Source organism: Rattus rattus, chromosome 14 (genome assembly GCF_011064425.1).
Source record: "Rattus rattus isolate New Zealand chromosome 14, Rrattus_CSIRO_v1, whole genome shotgun sequence".
In the NCBI taxonomy this organism is placed as follows: Eukaryota; Metazoa; Chordata; class Mammalia; order Rodentia; family Muridae; genus Rattus; species Rattus rattus.
The window spans coordinates 32,702,220-32,723,177 of NC_046167.1; the positions used below are offsets into that span (position 1 = coordinate 32,702,220).

Sequence of the window (20,958 nt, forward strand, 5' to 3'; positions counted from 1 at the left end):
TGTGCCATTTAGTACAGCAGTCATACGAAATGCTCAGTCTGAGTGAATGAATCAAGAGAATAAAACTGAGATGATAGGAACTTTCTACCTGTATTACCTATTTACATGCCATGAGGACCTTATAATTTAAATATATTTCTTTCATAAAGGAAACCAAGTTCTGTTGAGGAAAACTCAAAATTATTTTTAAATGAAAGGAAAGAAACTTGGTTTGTACTTCTGGATTATTTTCAATATAGTACATGTTTTGAAAAATGTATTTTGAAAATGTTCTTGATGTATCACACACATTCTTTTCAGACATGTGACTGTGCAGGCTGATATATTCTCACAAGCTGAGGCCTCTCAATCATTTAATTTTAAAAAGGAAATGTACGGGGTTGGGAAGCTAGCTCAATTGGTAAAATGTTTGTCTTAAAATAAGCATGAGGATCTGAATTAGGTCTCCAGCACCAACCCCCCTCCCCATCCTCATGGCCTAAGCCAGCCATGGTAATTGCACAGTTGTAATCCCAGCACTTAGGAAGTGGGGCAGAAGGATCCTGGGACTTACTCGATACCCAGCCTAAATTGATCGGTGATGCCTCAAAATATAAGGTGAACAGCATTTGAGGAAATCAAATGTCAACAAAGTTCCTACCCTTCCTAAAATGTTGAATATGTATTCATAGTATGTCCTGGGTTTTGTTTTGTATGGCTTTTGGTTCGGTTTTGGTTTTTTGAGACAGGTTCTACCTCCCTCTCCCCACCCCCCTGCTCTTTGCCCCCTCCCTGGCTGTCCAAGAACTCACTATGTAGATCAGGCTGGCCTCAAACTCAGAGACCCACCTGCCTCTGCCTCCCCGAGTGCTGGGATTGCAGGTGTCTGTCACCAGGTCTGGCTCCAGACTGCAGTCCCACAGCAGTGAGGCAGAATAGATGTTATCTTGAGATCACTGTCAGCATTCTCTTGAAGTACCTGCCATTTGATTTTTACCGTTGAAGAGGACGTTTGTCACTTCAAATGGAGAAGAAATCTAATGTAATGTTGCTCTAATTCAAACTCAGTGTCTAGTGAAGTTGGGCTTTCCCTCCCATAAGTTGTTGCCTGTTGTTGTAAAAATATAAAAAATAGAAAAAAAATGTATTGTTGTCTTTTACCTCGCTAGGTCCTGCACCAGTGCCCCAAGATATCTGCTAGATATCTTGGCGGAAACACATCCCAACCCCTTGGCTGCCCAGTGTCTCCTGCCGCCGCACACTTTCCTACACTCACATAAAAGAACACATGACACAATAATCTTAGATCCAATTGATAAGATATAATTGCCCACTTAAACATGCAAAGCCCAGGACCATCCATCCCTTAGGAACATTGATAACAACCTGTAAATACACAGAGTGAGATCTTTACGCCAGCCTCCATCATCCTGCCACAGCTTCTCCCTCTCTCCTCCTCTCTGTTCCAGTCTCCTCCTCTTCCTTCAAACTTCTCTCCCGCCCATCCTTCCTTCTCCTCCAATGACAGGCCTCCTTCTATCCTGTACCTGCCCCTCACCTGTACTTTACAAATTCAATGGGGAGAAGGTTCAGGTGAAGTCACCTGAGTCCTGAGTAAGTGACTAGGCAGCTGTCCTTGGGGCAGTGGAATTGGCATCAAAATACAGATAACTCCAGGGCAAACCACAACAGTTGCCTTCCTTCTTGACTTGTCCCTTAGTGCTTCTGTCTTGGTCGTCCGTCCTCCCACCCCCTTCATGTTTCTGAATACTGATATCAAGCTAGGTTTCCCCTGCTTACCCCATATAACTGTGAGATGAGTATATAAAGTGAAACTCCTGAAAGGGGCTACAAGCCTGAGTGATTACCACGGGAAACTTTTACCTGTTTATTTGGGGGAGTCTATTGGATGGGATCACATGGGTATGTGTGTGGTAGAATTCGGGGTTGTTTTTGTTTTTGTTTTTTTAATCTGACTGCAGTGTATCTGGGAATAGAAGTTCTCTAGGAGGCCAAGATACATTCTGGATTCTTTGCAAAAAAAAAAAAAATTGATGCCTGCAAAGTAAAGCAGTTGAACAGACGTGGCTTAGATGGGAGTTAGAAGCAGGGAGAAAGGACATCAGACAGAGTACAATGCCATCAAAAGGCTGTGATCTTCAGGCTGCTAGGGGTTATCTTTAGGCTGCTAGGGGTTATCTTTGTATACATTTAGTTATTTAAAACAAAGCCACAGACCTCGTAATATGGATGGTTCATGGAGAAACTAGTCTCAGTAAAAGCCTACAGTCTAAACAGAAACTAGATTTAGTGCCCAGAAAGGGATAGTTATGAGAAATTTTTCATGAAGACATCTGAAGCATTCAGAGGTTAAATTAATGTGCAGTGTGCACTATTTCTAGATGATCTACTTTGATTAGATACCACGAATGAGGTACTATTTTGAGCTCAGGGATATTTGAATTATTCTGAAAATTTGTTTTTGTCTAGAACTTTATTTTCTGATGTCAGATTAATGAAGGACAGGTTGAAATGTGACTTTTGCCTTTGGCCTTTTACAGATTTTGTTGTTTCTCTTTGTTTGTTTGTTTGTTTGGTTTGATTTGGTTAGGTTTTGGTGTTTTTGAAACAGAGTTTCTCTTGCATAGCTGTGGCTATTCTGGAACTCACTCTGTAGATCAGGCTAGCCTCGAACTCATAGAGATCCTCCTGCCTCTGCCTCCCAAGTTCTGGGATCACAGGCAAGTTCCACCACCATTTGGCCTTTTAAAGATTTTTAATCTTTTTTTTTTATTTTATATATGAGTACACTGTAGCTGTCTTTAGACACACCAGAAGAGGGCATCAGATCCCATTATAGATGGTTGTGAGCCACCATGTGGTTGCTGGGAATTGAACTCAGGACCTCTGGAAGATCAGTCAGTGCTCTTAACCACTGAGCCATCTCTTCAGCTGCCAATTATTAATCTTTTAAAAAGATACTTTGAAATAGAAGCTGAAATTAAAAATTAGAATTTAAAAATTCTAGCTAGGTGTGGTGTTTCGTAGATGCAGTCTAGCATTTGAGAGGTAGGGGCAGGAGGATCAGGAGTTCAAGCTCAGTTTCTTACCAGCTTAGGTAACACATATCCTTGTCTCAAACAAAAAGAAAAGATTTTTTTTTCTCCTCTGTTAGTTGTTGCTTGATTATGAAATAGAGACATATGGGAGGCAAATTGCTTACCTGAGGTAGTGTCTTTTTTTTTTTTTTTTTCTCCTTTTCTTTTTTTGGAGCTGGGGACCGAACCCAGGGCTAAGCAAGCGCTCTACCACTGAGCTAAATCCCCAACCCTGAGGTAGTGCCTTATTTTAACTGTGGGATTGATGGTGATTACATTGCCTCTGTCCTGTCACTAGAGTGCACTAACTATTAATATCATTGGCAGCTTTATACAAGAATTTCAGTTATATTCTAAATTTTACTCATTTAGAGTTAGTTCTAGCAATAGCTATAGCTTTTATATTGTTATATGATTGAGGAAAAGTGTTTCTGGTCTCTGAATTTTAAAAAAATTTAACATTTAGGGCAAGGTACTGATTTTTCTCTGTATTGTCTTCTCATTTGCTCAGTAAGTATCTGTGTGTCATGGTGATGAACATGAAGTCATACTATAGGGCTGGGGATGTAGGTCAATAGTAGGGCTGGCATAGCATGCACAATGTCCCCAGCACATCAAAAGAAAGGATAGCCTATATGTAATGCTTACTATATTAATGTCAGGTGTTAAAGGATGATGGGCAAGCTTAATCCATGAGCATGCAGATTCATGTTGAAGACAAATTCTATGTTTATTGAACTCATTTTGGTACAAGATTTGTGATAGAGCAATACAAATATCTCTTTAGAATCGAAATGCCTCTTTACAAGTACACTGACTACAATCTATTTTATGGAAAATAAGGTTAGCTATGTGAAAATTCTTAACAGTGCTAAAATTGTTACAGTTTAATATCTTTTAAATTATTATAGTAAAATAATCTGTCCCCTAGCTATTTTTATTGGTTCGTTGAGAAGGTATCAACATGTTTCTGTTGGATTTAGACTGAATACCTAGAGCATACACCATATAAAAACATTGCATTTAATATGGTGAAGATCCTTGGCCCTCAGTAATTTACTTTTGAAAACATTTTGAGTCAGTTCCCACCACTGGAGAAAGATAAAATGGAATCCTTATTGGAGTTCTAAATCAGCTTGTAGCTCTTAAGCTTAAAAGCTACCAATAAAAAGAAAGGCATAGCCTCTCTTCTATCTTATTTCTAAGGATGAATTTTTAAAACTAAAACAACAGAAAAAAGTGATATATGAATATATATATATATATATATATATATATATATATATATATATGAATGACTTGTTATGGGACTTTTTTCCCTTACTAAAATGTTACTTCTGATTTCATTCTTTAGAAAATTTGGTTTGAAATGAAAAAAGTTTTAGCTGACTAGAGTGTGTGTGTGTGTGTGTGTGTGTGTGTGTGTGTGCAAGAGAAAGAGAGAGAGAGAGAGAGAGAGGGAGGGGGGGAGAGGGGGGGGGGAGGGGGAGAGAGGGGAGAGAGTGATAGTGATAGTGTCTAACATGGAGGTCCTTTGATTCATCCCCCAAACTTAATAACTATCACTTATGTGCTACTAGTCCTAAGCTAGGACCTTTATATGTATTACCTCACTTAATTCTTACATATTTATGAGAAATATTGTAGTCTTTTATATCTAAGGAAAACAGACTCAAGAGGTTAAGTGACTCACAGTCAGCCAGGTACATGCTTGTCCCAGTCCTGGGGCGATGAAAGCAGTAATACTGGAAGGTCAGAGCTAGTCTTCTTCACCTCTGTAGGTGTTGACGTCAGTCTGGACTCCATGTTATAACCCAACAGCACACCCACAAAATCTCACAGTAAATATGTGAAGGGTCCAGGACTCGAACTGTGGCCAGTATTTGTTATTTATGCCATCTTGTCTTCTACAGCCAATTCGTATAGCAAAGCTCACTTGTTCTGAAAATCTTTTTATGCCTGCATAGATACATACATACATATGAGATACCAAAAGCCTACATACCAGAATGTTAGTTGTACATATTTCTGGATGCTGAGTTTATGGGTTTTTAAATTTTCAAGTGAAGTTTAAAATTTTTGTTTCTGTTTATATATCTTACAAGCATAAGTGTTTTATTTGTAATAAACTTTTTATGAAATATGCTGAGTTTACTGTAGTTGAGATGTCATGACTGACTCGCAATTTATGTTACTTATTTATAGATCAATCAGCCTTACTTCCTCAGGGGAAATTTCATCACTATGATGTGGTAGTTGGTGTGTTATCAGCTCGAAACAACCACGAACTTCGAAATGTGATAAGGAGCACCTGGCTGAAGGATTTGCTGCAGCATTCTACATTAAGTCAACGGTGGGTTTTCTGAATTAGTCCCTAACCTGGTTCAGGAATTGAAAAAGAGCAAAAACCCCTTACTTTTAAAAAGTCAGACACTGGGGCTGGATAGACAGCTTGGTGACTAAGAGTATTTGCCTGCCTTCCAGAGGATCTAGGTTCAATTCCCAGCACCCACATGGTGAATGTCTGTAACTCTAGGTCCAAGGGATCTGACGTCCTTTCTGGCTTCTGTGGGCTCTGCACACTTGTGGTACACAGACATACATGTAGCCAAAACACTCATAGCTAAAATAAAAATCTTTTTTTAAAAAGAGAGACTGGTTTGGAAACATGGCTCTTTTGGAAGAATGGCCATTTCCGTCTGACTTTTAGAAGTAATTTTTATCAAGATTTTAAGCCAAAAGGTACTTGAAAGAATATTTTCAATAACTTCACTTTCCCAGTTTTTAGTATTTTTAGTGGGATAATCTACAGTGTCCGTGGCATGCCATACTCTTGTAACCATCCGCCCAGAGCTGGGCTTTGCAGTGCCTCTCTTGCTGATAGTAGACGGCCCAGCAGCTGGTCAGAAATGGTTAGAGCAGAGTGGTTGGCATGGGAAACAAGGAAACCGAGTAGTTGACGGCACATTCTTACTGGGCATGATGGGAATGGCTGCTAGAACTCAGGCTCTGGGGGTGGTGCTGAGTCTTTCTTGCTTGGTAATAGGGTTAATTATTGCAGTCATGCACTAAGGGCCCGAGTTCCTTCTCCGCATGAGGATCTCTCAGGGCTATGTGAGGAGCTGGGAAGACAGGCAAGACACCCGGGCTGACCACAGAACATCCTCTTGGGGTTCTATTAAACTGTAATTTTCTTGATTGGCTGTTGAGGTAAACTGCAGTTGGGAATTTTCTTGTCACTAATAGTGAACATTTATAGATTCCCTATCTTCCTCATGGCAGCTTCCATTCCTCTTCCTGATAGGTTTCCTTAGTCCATGATTGCTATAATAAATCTTATAACCTAGCAAGGAAGCACCTCAGAACACCTCCCCCGAGCTTGAGTTCCATTGTGTTTCCTACCGTACCAATTAGAACATGCCAGCAACTACTCAGACCAAAACGTTATCTTTCCCCTGCTTTCCCTTCCCACACCAACCACTCACATTGTGTTGGTGCCGCTTGTGGGTCACACCCGTTACCGCTGCCGACCATGTCTTCACTGCCTTCACCTATCACTTGGATTATTGCAAAAGATCCTCTATATGGATTGCTGGCTTGTGTCTTAGACACAGGCCACATTCCGTTTTCCATATAGCTGCCAGATCAGAATGATACTGTTAAGATTAGTCAAATTTTGTTAACTTTCTATTTATAACTCTGCACCGGTGTGTGTGTGTGTGCATGCGCTAACACTCACACACGCACGCACACACCTGCCTATATCCATTGTCTTTTCTGATCTTAGAATAAAGTCCTATCAGGCATAGGTAGGAGTTTAAGGTCTTCCTCAGCTGTGTAGTGAGTTTGAGGCCAGTCTAGGCTACTGATGCTTGTCTCTAAATATAATAAAAATTCCAAGTTATTGTAGTCAATCAGTCTACATTTTCTTCTATATAATCACTTCACTGTGTTTCCCTTATACTCCTGGGATTGATTTTTTTTAATGCATACAAAATAGTGGTGGTTTTTATTATTATAACATTTTTAAGTTTATCATTATACTTTGCTCATACTTAACCTTCACCGTCTCATCCTTCCTTGATGAGTCCTTCCCTCTAAAGAGTCTACCCTTCTTTTTTTCACACCACACACACGCACGCACGCACGCACGCACGCACGCAGAAGATGATAAAATCAGTCTTTTTAAATAGCCTGGAGTACTTGAGAAACATCAGTCACATGTAACCTGGGGTTGTGGGAGGTGAATGTTGGAGCAGAGTTAAAGCCTAGGAAGGCAGAAAATAAGAGGAGACTATACAGATGGGGAAAGGAGAAAAGGCCTGTGGCTGTAAGAGATGAGCAGTGACCGAGTAGCTCCTGGCAAGCAGGTGTGTAGAAGCAGACTCGTTCAGGCAAGAATTGCTGAGGAGCGACTGCTTGATGGTAGCTCCTCAGAATTTGTAGAGGGAATGGGAAGTGTCTGCCTTGAGAGTTGTGAAATCCTTGGTCAATGCGCTAAGTACTGCTGAGAAGAGAAAAGCTCAGCTGAGGGTGTTTGAGCTCAGGTACCCTCAGGCTATGATGTACTCTGTTTATGGAATGGCTCCCTGGGGAGAAAAGTGTATTCATATGTACTTTGGTTTGTCACAGTTTTATTGATACAACTAATACCACATAATGGATAGTTAATAACTGCAGTACTCTGTAAAACTAGTAAAGTCTGTATGGCCAGTTAATGTTCATAGAATGCTTCTGTTTTGCCAGAATATTAGATTTGTAATAAACGTATGGCTGGAATCACCAAAGGCATATAGCTCTGAAGTAAATATTTTAAGTTAAAGAATAAGATTTAGGCTGGGGAGAGCTCAGCAAGCATCTGCTTGCTCTTCTAGAGAACCTGGGATCAATTCTCAGCCCCCTCATGACAGTCACAACTGTCAGTAACTCCAGTCCCAGGGGACCCACTGCCCTCTTCTGACCTCCATGGGAACTACACTGCATGTGGCACACAGATATTCATGCAGGCAGAACACCCCATGCACATAAAAATAATAAATGTTCAAAATGTCACTGAAGTCAGTGACTTCTTTGTTGGATCATCTCATAGTTTTTGGACATTGAAATCTATTCATATTTTTTAGTATTATTCAGAACGTAAAGGCTGGAAATCTATTATACGTAGGCTTGATCTGCACTAATAACATTTTATCATACTCTCAGTCTAGACAAAAAGTGATACAGGACATTGAGTCCTTATTTATCAATTTCTGTGTTTAAATATTTTCACAAAGGCTAATTTCAAGCAACTTCTGTGACATAGTTGGGCTCAAAATTATAAAAAGATACATGATGACTATTCCATCAAATAGATAAAATTGTAAATAACCTTAAGAAACCTAGAAAGTAGAAAACTTGAGTGCTTCCTTGTTTTAAATATATTTAGTTGTTTCTGTAAATTAATAAAGACTATACTGAACCATTTACAAAATTCCTGAAAATTTGACAAACGACTCTCTTAAGCTAGCATTTCAGATCTCGGCTGCCAATGCCAAAGAACTTGAGGACTAATTGCTTAGAAGTTGAATCTACACTAGATGTTCACATTTAAGAATCACTCTTGGATCGACCGGTTACAGCCTTAGGAATAAGGGTTGCCAGAGGATAGAGAGTAAGAATGAGCAGACCAAGGAGAGACAAGAGCAACAGGTAACCTTGGTTAACAGATCACAAAGTAACCATTGACACAAGGTTTGAGAACGGTAGGGAAGTGAGGGAAAAGGGAAATTATAAATGCAGCTTCTGAGAATTCGATGTTTCTGTGAATCTGCTGTTGAGTGAGAGGAGCATTTGCTGGTAGCCAGGCAAGCATTTATACCTGCTTCAGTACCACAGAAGAGAACTCCTATGAAGTCACTCATTTATACCTGCTTTAGTACCACAGAAGAGAACTCCTATGAAGTCACTCATTTATACCTGCTTCAGTACCACAGAAGAGAGTGACAGGAGCATTTGCTGGTAGCCAGGCAAGCATTATACCTGCTTCAGTACCACAGAAGAGAACTCCTATGAAGTCACTCATTTATACCTGCTTTAGTACCACAGAAGAGAACTCCTATGAAGTCACTCGATGTTAGCAGCCCTGGGGTTGCATGCCCTCTCCTTTTATTAGGTCAGAAAAATAAAGTTAGAAATCAGCCCTCAGAAATGCTAGTGCCTCAAAGGTCTGAAATGAACATGAGGAAGTAGGCGTGTGTGAGGTGATGATACGTTACTGACTTTAATGCCAACGCATCTCTCAGTGTGCTTGTGAAGTTCATAATAGGTGCCCGTGGCTGTGACGTGCCTGTGGAAGACAGGGAGGACCCCTACTCCTGCCGACTGCTCAACATCACCAGTCCAGGTGCGTCCTACGCTGGATTGCCGTCAGTAAGAGGTGCTGTGTTTATGGGAGCGAGTCTGTTTTTAACCAACAAAATATTTGTCATCAAAATTTATGTTTCAGCCTTTCTGACAGACTTACTAGTCACTCAGGGAGTCTCTGAGATTATTTACTGACACAGATTTTCAGGGCCGGACTTCAGGAAGTTTTAGTGCACCTGAAGAATTCGATTACTCATTCTATTCGTCAGGGTGCTCTGGAGTCACAGAACTTACGGGTAGTCTCTATACAGTGAGGGGATTTATCATGATGACTGACAGCCTGTAGTCTAACTCCTGAACAATGGTCAGCTGTGAATGGGAAGTCCAAGGATGTAGGTGTCGTTTCAGCTGGTCTTCTGTAGAATTAAATGACAACAGATATGGTGGCAGGTGAGTTCGAGCAGGTGAACTACAGGGAATCATCCAACATCCTTATGTAGGTCTCCAGCACAAGGTGTGGCCCAGATTAAAGGTGTATACCACCATGCTTGGATCTGGGACTAGTTTTGTCCCAGGCTGACCTTGAACTCAGAGGTCTCCTTGCCTTAGTCTCCTGAGATTAAAGGTGTATACTACCCTTCAATGGGCCTAAGCTTTTCATAGCCACTGTGCCTCAAAGATCTTGCCAAGATCCAGGTCAGAAACTTGTGTCTCCCAGCCTCAAGATCTGGATCACAGGTAAACCCTGGATTGTAGGTCATTCCACAGATAGTCAAGTTGACAACCAGGAGTAGCCATTACACTCACATATTGCTGAATTTTGAATTTTTGGAAAACTGATGATTTTATGATAATTTATAATAGCCATAACATATATATTGTGAGTTGACATTGATTTTGAATTACTGCTAAAAACCAGGAATCCCAGCAATAAGGAATCTGAAATGGGAAGATCACTTCTGCATTAATTAATTTATTTATTAACTTAAAAAGTTAAAAGTCATGATCTAGTGGCTAAGCTTCTGCAAAAGAAACAGGTTTGAAATGTTAAAAAGTATTTTACTGCCAGGCAGTGATGTCTCACACCTTTAATCCTAGCACCTGGGAGGCAGAAGTAGGTGGGTCTCTGGGAGTTTGAGGACAGCCAGGGCTGCACAGAGAAACCCTGTTTCAAAAAAACAAACAAAAACTTATATTCCTTAGAATGAAGTTTGTGAGAATGTGGGTGAGAATGCATCGGCGGATACTAATGAGGTCTGCTGTTGCCGGGGAGGCGGTTACCACTGAGTTAGCATTCCTGTTATGTCAGCTGCAGTTCTAGAGGTTTTCCAAATCTCTGTTCAGTGTCCTGGGCCTGGACTCTGGTGTTTTAAAGCTCGTCAGGCCTTCGTAGTTTTATATCTCCCTTTTAGAAGTTTGATAATATGCAGGTGTGGGCGTGACTCTGGCTGTAAAGCCAGCTCCGCCACATTCTAGCTCTGTGGCCTGCTGACCCTATATTTCATCATCTGTAAGCGAGGACTAGAGTCTGTAAGTGTACATGCCTGTCATTGTAGCCCCTGGGAGGCCAAGGTAGGAAGGTCGCCACAAGTGAGCCAGCCTGGCTGCGTGAGGAGTCCCAGTTCAGCCTGAGCTGCACAGTCAGCCTGAGCTGCAGCATTAGATGCTATTTTTCTTTTTCTTTTTTTAAAATGTATCCATCCCATGGAAACTTGTAGGTCCTGGGGCTCCATGGATACTTTATTAAAGAGCCTGACTTTTTTTTTTTTTTAAAGATTTATTTTATTTATATGAGTATACTGTAGCTTTTCTCAGACACACCAGAAGAGGGCATTGGATCCCATTACGGATGGTTGTGAGCCACCATGTGGTTGCTGGGATTTGAACTCAGGACCCCTGGAAGAGCACAGTCTTCATGAAGAGACACTAGTGTTCTTAACTGCTGAGCCACCTCTCCAGCCCAGAGTGGGTTATATTCCAGCCCACTTTTAAAATAAACTGAGCATATATTCTAGCCTATGTTATATAAAGCAGAAGATTATAGACAAAATTTTACATCTAAATGTGTTCTTCTGAGGACAGGTTCCATTAACTTTTACGTAGAGAGCAAAAGGGTCATCAGCCTCACCAGATGTTGCTAATGCAGTAGCTTACAGAAAGTTCAAGAGTTGAAAGCTAAATTAAAGCCAAACAACTACGTACCGAAACCTAAACAGGGCCGGAGGTGTGGCTTAGTGGCTGTGCCTGCCACCACTGTGCAGGCTGGTCCCACTCCCAGCACTGGTTATCTGGAGCTTACCATCTTAAGTGCTATTACTATTTTCCATTAATAGAAAACTTTCATCATTTAATAAATAAACAGTTTTTAAAACTTCACTGTTTAAGTATATCGTATGCCCTCCTGAGCATTTGGGTTATGTCAGTATCCAAAGGTCATGATGAGCATTAATCATGCTGTGCATGTGTCAAAGATTTGCTTACCAGCTGCTGTCAGAGCATTAAGATTTCCTGCTACAGGCTGCTTGAGTTTAAGGTACATTTTTTTTAAGGGAAATAGAATTTAGGAATGACTTGACCTGATGGTTTTAATACATATGCTTCTATTTCGGATAGATGCCTTTTGTCTCCTGAATATATAAATACAGATTGATCGATTATGTATATATACAGTGTTCTGTCTGCATGTATGCCTGAGTGCCAAAAGAGGGCATCAGATCTCATTGCAGATGGTTGTGAGCCACCATGTGCTTGCTGGAAATTAACTCAGGACCTCTAGAAGAGCAGCCCACACTCAGCCTCTGAGCCATCTCTCCAGCTAGTCCTCTGAATATTAAAAGGAAAAACTTGATATCATCCAATTTGGATGTTGGCAGTGCTCTCTTGCTTATGGCAAAAATCTGTCTGACCCCGTTCCCCTTTCCTGCCTCTGTCTGTTAACAAGAAGGATGCAGCATTTCCTGTTAATCTTCATTTTATTGAAAATCTACCAAGTATCAGGACTGAAATGGGGGACCCGAATGCCCAGTGTGTACAAGGTTAGGTCATAGTCCAGAGTCTCTGTTGTAAAGCAGGGCTATCTTTCTTAAGATATCAGTGAACTTGGTTAGTTCTGACAAAGTAGACCTTTTTGTGTAATTGTGTTCTTTTGGTGAGGGAGCCAGTGGTTTTCTCCTCTTTTTTTTCTTCTCAAGACAGTCTCTCTGTGTAGCACTGGCTGTCCTAGAACTAGCTCTATAGACCAAGCTGGCCTTGAACTCACAGAGATCCACCTGCCTCTGCTTCTTAAGTGTAGTGATTAGAGGCATGCCAAGGTCCAGCAATCCAGGGGTTTTTGATGAGATTTTCTGTGTTAGGAATCAAACTCTTGTATGTACTAAGTACATGTTGCTATACCACTGAACTGGACTCACAGCCCTGATATAAATGTATAGACTGCTTACAGTAAATGTTATGTACACATTTGTTTAACTGGTTGGGTCATCAGCAGAGTTTGAAACCATAGTTCTAAAAACTACAGAGAATGTTGCCTTTAAAGTAGGTTTGATATTTCTCAAACTAGTACTGGTACTTTTTGGGTATTATCTGTATCATCTAATCTATCCTGGTTCATTTATAGTAATTCGAAACGTTTACTTAAAGGAGACTATTGACTGTACGAATAGCTCTGTGGTAGAGTTCTTGCTTAATACGGATAAAGCCCTGGCTCAGTTCCCAGTACTAGAGAACGGGAAAAGAAAGTCCAGGAGCTAATGCACCGGTAAAAAGAACATTGACTTGTGAGTCATTAAACCCACGTCTAATTCCTGAGTCTGGAATCCTTTGGGATGATTACTTAGTGTCCTTTAGGGTTACAGGGTTTTGACAGGCAAGTGATGTCCTGCTCCTCCCACACCGTGAAGTAATGAATGTATAGATGTAACGGGACAGGCAGTGATCAAAATCTGTTTGATTCACTTCCTGCCGTGAATAGTTTACCGAAAGCTTCTCGGTGTCATTTGACGTGGTTTCAGTTACTCCCATACTGCACTGCTTTCTTCCAGAACATGAACTCTTAATTGCTCAGTAACAGGTAGCATTTTTAGATTTGCAGACCAAGATCAAAGTCCTAATCTTTTTTACTACACTAAGTATTGTTTTTCATTATCTTTATCCAGTCCTCCCATGTAGATGCCTTGCAGTTGACATAGTTAATATTCACCAGTAGGATATGTGTGTGCTTGCACATGTGTGTATATTTGCACTTATGTGTGTGCAGAAGTCTAACTTTTATTTATTTGGTTATATAAACCCTATTCTCATTGTTTAGCTTTGAATCAGGAAATCGAGGCCTTCAGCTTTCCTGAAGACGCCTCCTCATCCCGACTGTCTGAGGACCGAGTTGTCAGCGTGAGCTTCAGAGTTCTCTACCCGATCGTGATCACCAGTCTCGGAGTGTTCTACGATGCCAGTGACGTTGGTTTTCAAAGGAACATCACAGTCAAGTTGTATCAGACAGAGCAGGAGGTGTGTATGGCATGGACAGGATTCTTCTTTCGAAACGACTTTTCTTTGTGGTTCCAAGTAGATTGAAAGACTAAAGCACTCTCTGTGGTTGTGTGACTTCCATTTTCCTTCCTGTATTAGTTGAAGTCAACGTTACATTACAATGCTGGTTTGGGGAGAGATTACTGTAGATATATGAGTTATATGTCCTCCCCCCCCCAAAAAAAAAATAGTTGGACTGGACTAGAAATTCCCAGTATAAATTCTTCATAGCTTCATTAATGAAGGTGTCAAAAGCATGAACTAGACAAAAGACAAAACTGGTGCTGGCAAAATTGTATAGCAACCTGTAGAAGAATGAAATTAGATCCATATCTTTTTACCCTGCATAAAAATCAGTTCAAACTGGATCAGAAACCTTAATTTAAAACTGTAAACTGCTCTGGGAAAACACTTCAAGACATAGGGACAGGCAACAAATTTCTTAATAGCATCCCAATAACACATGAAACAGCCTCAAGAACTGACCAACAGCACTACATGAAACTAAAGGGCTTCACAACAGAAGAGTTTATGAACAGAAAGAGAATACTACAAAATTAGGGAAAAGTTTCTGCAAGCTATAGTTTAGGGATGATATTTGAATATATAAAGAACTATGAAAAACATTGAAGAACCTGCCAGTCAGTGACTGGCCAGTGGTTGAACAGTTCTCAAAAGAAAAAATACAAATGTTCAACATCTCTTGCCATCAGATTAGTAAAAGTTCCACTGCACTCTAGTTAGAATGATCAGTATCAAGAATAACAGAAAATTCTGACAGGTTTACAATGGAGGAGGAGCCCTTATGCACTGTTAGCCCAGCCACTGTGGACACCGGTGTGACCATATCCTCCAGCTATGCCGCTCCGTGTGTACATACAGAGGACTCAAGCCTTCTGCAGGAATATCCTCACATCACTGTTCTTTTTCACATAGCAGGGAACAGATGAATCATGAAAATGGGGTACATACATACGGTAGAATTTTACTCAGTGATAAAGAAGAATGAAATTGCAGAAAAATGGATGGAATGGAACTAGAAAATGTTAAGTGAGGTCACCAAAGCTTGAAAGACAAATGCCACCTTATATTATCCATATTTTATCTTTCATAAGACATGGCTCCTAGCCTCACGCTGTTAAATACCTGGGTCAGTTATTTTCTGTTGATGTAGGTTTTCCTTTTATTCCTAGGAGTTAGTAAGTCCAGACACTGTGAGTGATGTGTTACAGGACCTCCCATTGCGTCCCTCAGAGTGTCAGTTGCCTTTGCTTGCTTTGCTATGACAGGCAGTTAAGTCCGCTGGAGGGGACTCTAGACTGTTTGCAGTGGACAACAGCTGACATCCTACCTAGCTCTGTTTGCTCTTAGTTGGGCTGTCTGGGTTCTGCTTCTGGTGCATGTCACAGGGGTCAGCCTCAGAGCAGGGCTGTTTATATGAAGAATTTAAAGCTCACCCTTGGGCTGGAGAGATGGCTCAGCAGTTAAGAGCACTGATTGCTCTTCCAGAGATCCTGAGTTCAAATCCCAGCACCCACATGGTGGCTCACAACCATCTGTAATGAGATCTGATGCCTTTTTCTGGTGTGTCTGAAGACAGCTACAGTGTACTCAAATGCATAAAATAAATAAAAAAATTAAAAAAAAATAAAGCTCACCCTTTCTCATCCTCCCCTCCCCCCTTTCCCTGCCTGCGTGTGTATGCATGTCAACGTTTACTTGAGTTTTCCTTGCAAATGATGTTTTTATCCCACCTGCATCCTCCGACTTTTTTTTTAAGTTGATGTAGAGTTGTACCTTCAACAAAGAGCACTAAGGGGAAGGAGAAGTAGACCTGGTCTCCCCTTTTCTGCTTTTGATTTTCTTCCAGGTTTTGCCTGTATTTGAATTCCAGCCTCCTTTCCACTTTCTTGTTGTTTACTGGTCTTTGTTTGTTTGCAGGTGGGTGTCGTCATATGCAGGGAAGGTCCTTTTTATGTTTCCCAGCGTCCATTGTTGTCTATGTAATTGGTTTGCCGCTACTAGAAGCCTCTTTTCAGTTTCTGTTGGCTGGTTGGTTGGTTTAAGTTTTGTTGAAGTCAGACATGGTCAAACACAGGACTATAATTCCAGTGTTCAAGAGGCTGAAGTAGAAGGATTTCTACAAATTCAGGGCCAGTATAATCCATAAAGTTCCAGGGCAAACAGGACTATATAGCTTGGACCACCCTCGTTCTTTTCCTCCACCTAAAGAATGTCTGGTTTGTGGGCCTAGCAGCTAAGAGCACTGGCTGTTCTTTCAGAGGTCCTGAGTTCAGTTCCCAGCATGGTATCTCACAATCCCACATAACTGTAATCCTGTGGGATCTCTTGGTGTGCAAATGTACATACAGGCAAAATACCCATACACATAAAGTACATAAACAATGTTTAAAAGAATGTCAATAGGAATAAATTTAAGAGAGAGGGAGAACACATTTATAATTGTGGTTTCTGTTAGAATAGCTTTAGCAAGTTACTGGACTATAGCAATTTAGGTATTACTATGGTAAAAGTGTAAAATAAAAATTTTTTTTTCATGGAAGAGCTGAAATGGTAAAGTACTTACCTAGCATTTGCCTAAAAGAAACACAAAAGTGCACAGAAAACAGTACATGTCCTGAGGGTCAGTCTTCTGTTTTATATATGTTCTCTTCTCAAAGTCCTTACTGAAGAATTTCCATGCACATTTTATTTTCCAAAGAGATCTGTGAACTTACAGTTTGTTCTTGGGTGTGTATGAGGGGTAAGTACAATCATGTTAGGGTAGGTTACGCTTAATATTTGAGATCTTAATAGCAACTTTGATTATCTTAGGAATCTCATTCAGGCCTGGTGGCTCTAGCCTGCAATCCCAGCTCCTTAGGAAGCTGAGGCAGGAGGATTAAATATATTCTTAGCAACTTAGCCAGGCACTACCTCAAAAGGAGGCTGTGTGGCTGCCTTTGCTAGCACCGTGCTTACCTAGGACACAAGGGCCAACAGTTGACTCCCTGGAGCTACACAACAAACAATGTAGCACTTTAGTGACCATGGCAGTCACACTAGAAAATCTGAAAAGTGGAGCTGGAGAGATGGCTTAGGTGGTAAAAAAAAAAATACCTGTAACATAAAACAGATATAAAAAGAAAAATTTTAAAACTGAAAGTTGTTGAAACCGTAGTGAGATGATCAGCAGCATTGTGGATTTGCTGAAGAGCAGTTGCATATATAGTGTATAACAGGAAACGTTTGCCTTTGTTTTCTGTTCTTCCCTACCCACCTGCAGGAGGCCCTTTTCGTCGCTCGGTTTAGTCCTCCAAGCTGTGGCACACAAGTGAACAAGCTGTGGTATAAGCCTGTGGAGCAATTCATCTTACCAGAGGTATGGCTACGGCGAAGGCCAGTGTGGTTTTTGTGGTACGCGTGCTTTGTTGCAGCGGATCGGCTCTGCAGTACGGAAGCAGCAGTACCAACACAGCCTGCACTAAATTTTGCAGTTACAGCAACAGAATTTCACAGCCATGCTTTTTAAAAAATATTGCCTTTTGCCATGGTTAACTTGAGAACTCTGTGACTGTCTTAGTCACAAAGGGTAGTATTAGGTCTTATTGGACAATATATCATTTGGGTAAGTTAGATGTTTTACTTATCTAAAGAATTAAAAAAAACAAAACGTGTTGGGTGTGATGTTGCACACTTTTCATCCCAGCACTCTCGAGTTAGGCAGATCTCGTGTGTTAGAGACCAGACCGGTCTACAGAGAGAGTTCAAGGACAGCCAAAACAAGAAAAGAAAAACAAAGGTACAGGTAGAATAATAGGCAGTATTTTCAAGTTAAATAGAACTTTAGTAACAGTGAGCACTCGTGGATGATGTCTGGAAACTTTCTTGTTACCTCTGAGGTGCTGTACAGCAGTCTTAAATTTTACATGCTGGAGACCATTTCGGCTTGTCAGGTGCCCTAGTGGCATCCTGAGGGTTTCCCCATTGTGCAAGGCAGCTCTGAGCAGTGCCCATCCACCAGACTCAACCTGTCCATAGAGTCCACTTCAGAACTTAGTGCTTTGAACCACAGCAGGGGTTAGGGGCCTGGACAGCTGTGTGGGTCCTTGAGAACTATCTTGATTCATATATGCAATCTCAAAGCTGAGTTAAGATATGAAAGCTAGACCATTGACACTTGCGCAGTAACCACTAGTTTCTATTAGGGCATCGCAGAGTCACGCGTTGTATAGTGCGTCATTTACCTTCGGCGTCACATGGTGTGTCCTGGCCAGTCTTCTGTCGATTTGACACCAGCTAGAGTTGTCAGAGAAGACGGAGCCTCAACTGAGCAAATGCTTCTGTAAGGCTCTAGGCAAGTCTGTGGGGTGCCACCCCTGGGCTGCTGGCTTCCGTTCAATAAAAAGCCGGCTGTGCCAGCAGTGAGGAGCCAGCTAGTGGCAGCTCCCTCCATGGACTCTGCGTCAGCAGCTGTCTTCGTGTTCCTGCCCCGTTTGAGTCCCCGTCCTGATTACATTTGATAGTGAACAGTGCAGTGGGAGAGCCAAGTAGCCTCTTTCCGCCTCAGCTTGCTTTGGTCATGGTGCTTCACCATAGCAGCAGTGACCCCAGCAAAGACAATGCGTTATTTCTGTATCCAAGGAGTCTGTGGAAGGCATGGGCCCTCTCGGGCTGTGCCTCTTAGGTAGAGTTGCTGCACTAGGTAGTCCAGAAAGCTGTGGGGGTACTGACCAGTGGCTTTATACATGTGGACCACTTAAAATGTGCTCCACCATTATTGTCTGTAAATAAAACAACCCAGAGTTGCCCACGAGTCACCCACTGGCCAACAGAGGACACTTAACGTGACTGAGACTGGCTTGTACCTTGGACTGCGGGAGTCCAGAATGACTGGGCTTGAGACTGAGACGCTGCTTGAGGAAGGAGTGTCTAGGGGTAGGGGTACAAGGAGGAGAGCAGGTTTCAGTGCTTTCAGGTAGCCACAGGTTTATAGTCTGCCCTCTATTTCAGTCACCCTTAGAAGCATCTTCTTGGTGTGTAAAAGGCACTACTTTCCCTCAGAGGCGGCTGCTCTTGAAGTGCTGAGTCCTTGTGCACCTGCATTTCTGTTTAGGACATGGACAACGAACAAGTGCGTGGGGGCATAGCTGTGGAGATGCGAGCCACTTGGAGGCCAGGCACTCACAGGTGGTGACCGACTTCGTCGTAGGTTTGTAGGTTTTAAAAATAGAAATTTAGGGGGCAGGAGTGCCAATAGTTGGAGGATCTTTGGTGATTCGTTTGTTATTTTTGCCAAAGAATAATTAATTTTTTAAAAAATGTAACAGAAGTCCTGTCTACACCAGCAAGAGCAAATGAGTACTGCTCTGCCAGCTTTACATTTTACAACTAAAAATAGTTTTATAAACTATTTGAGAATTTATTCAGTTTATTTTGATTATATTCACCCCTCCCACATACTCATTCAGGATCCACACTTACCTTCCTATCACCCAAATTCACCCCTTTATAAGTTTTCTTAGTAAGTCAGAGGGTCCAGTTTGTGTAGTCTGTATACTCTAGAGCGCGCTCCCCTGTACTCAACCTGCCAGCGGCTCACCCTTAGGGAAATCACTGATTTTTTTTTTCCTCCAGTAAAAGCCATTTCAGCAGTCCGTGCTTGGAAGTCGCTTGGTTGTTTTGTTGTATGGCCAGTGCCATACAGTGAGACTCTGCTTGAAAACAGCACCAAACCTAACCAAGGCAGGCTGGGTCCCCTCCCGAGTTCTGCCGCCTCTGCGGGCTTGGGTGCCTGGCCTGGGAGGGACTTTTAAAACTGGCCTCCCTCAAAGCCTTACTTTAGAAAAATAGTGAGAAAAGTAGAATTGTTTGTTAATGGATACGTGGGAGAATGTGGGATGATTTTATTTCATATATTTTCTTTCTAAAAGGCTAAAATGCATATAAGCTTTATATGCTTTATATGAGCTTTATAAAAAAATAAGCCTCTAGGGGTTGGGGATTTGGCTCAGTGGTAGAGCGCTTGCCTAGGAAGCGCAAGGTCCTGGGTTCGGTCCCCAGCCCCGAAAAAAAAGAAAAAAGAAAAAAAAAATAAGCCTCTAGAACGCTAAGATCATACAATATACAGCTCTTTCTTTGTTGAAATCTGTCTTGTATACATGGTTTGTTTTTTTGTTTTTTTTGTTTTTTTCCCCCCCTATATCAAACCTAATGGAACCTAATGGACATGGTGATTGTGTTTTACCAGAGAAGTGAAAGTTACCCTTGGTGTAAGGCATCTGTGAGGAGAAGTACATGATTTCATGTCATTGTCACATCACACTTGTACAGTAGATAGCTGGAGTAGCACAGATTGTCACATCGTGTTCTTTTGTAAAGTGCTCATCCTGTGGTCTGCCCACTGAACAGGAAGCCTCCGGGACAGCCACAATAAGTGAAAACCACTGTGTGTTTAAGGTAGTTGTTTCCCGAATTGTGTATTTTTCTTACTGAGCACTGAAATCTAAGGCTGTTTTCGTAGAGTCCAGACTTGTGTAACCGAGTCACTAGGCACAGTACTGTGTGTTTGGTGGACTCTTAGGCTTTCTTTGTTTGGAAAGTGAGGCGAGTCGTTTCTTTAGTCCACAAGCAGTTGTTGTTGTTTTTATGCTTTAGCTCCTGTATTCTTACGGATGAGAGGTCAGAAGTAATAGATAAAAGACTTATGTGGAAGGGTTTATAGTAACTTACTATTTTGTGAGATAATTTGTAATTCATTTTCCCATCCTATCACCATGATTTTTTTTCCAAGTCAGTAGTTTTGTGGTCTTCAAACAGTTGCCTGTGACTGTTGTAGATGCTGAGCTCTCTGGTTTCATGACACCTCCAGTATCGAGTAGAAAGGTGTGTGAGGTAGCAGTCAGTTTGGATGGGGATGGGGAGAGTGCCTGCTGCGGTCCTGCCTCATACAGCGTCAGAGGACATCAAGGCCTTTTGCACCAGTAGACGTCTATGGAGATGGTCATGACCCAAT

General features: G+C 41.5%; 1 protein-coding gene across 1 annotated transcript in view; it reads left to right on the forward strand.

Annotated features, from left to right (window-relative positions):
- B3galnt2 (beta-1,3-N-acetylgalactosaminyltransferase 2) overlaps positions 1–20,958 on the forward strand; it is a 40,024-nt gene that overhangs the window by 5,667 nt on the left and 13,399 nt on the right. Inside the window, exons 2-5 of the mRNA XM_032885223.1 lie at positions 5,283–5,430; positions 9,359–9,459; positions 13,726–13,922; positions 17,230–17,325. Of these exons, the coding sequence (XP_032741114.1) occupies positions 5,283–5,430; positions 9,359–9,459; positions 13,726–13,922; positions 17,230–17,325 (542 nt within the window). The remainder of the gene's footprint in view (positions 1–5,282; positions 5,431–9,358; positions 9,460–13,725; positions 13,923–17,229; positions 17,326–20,958) is intronic.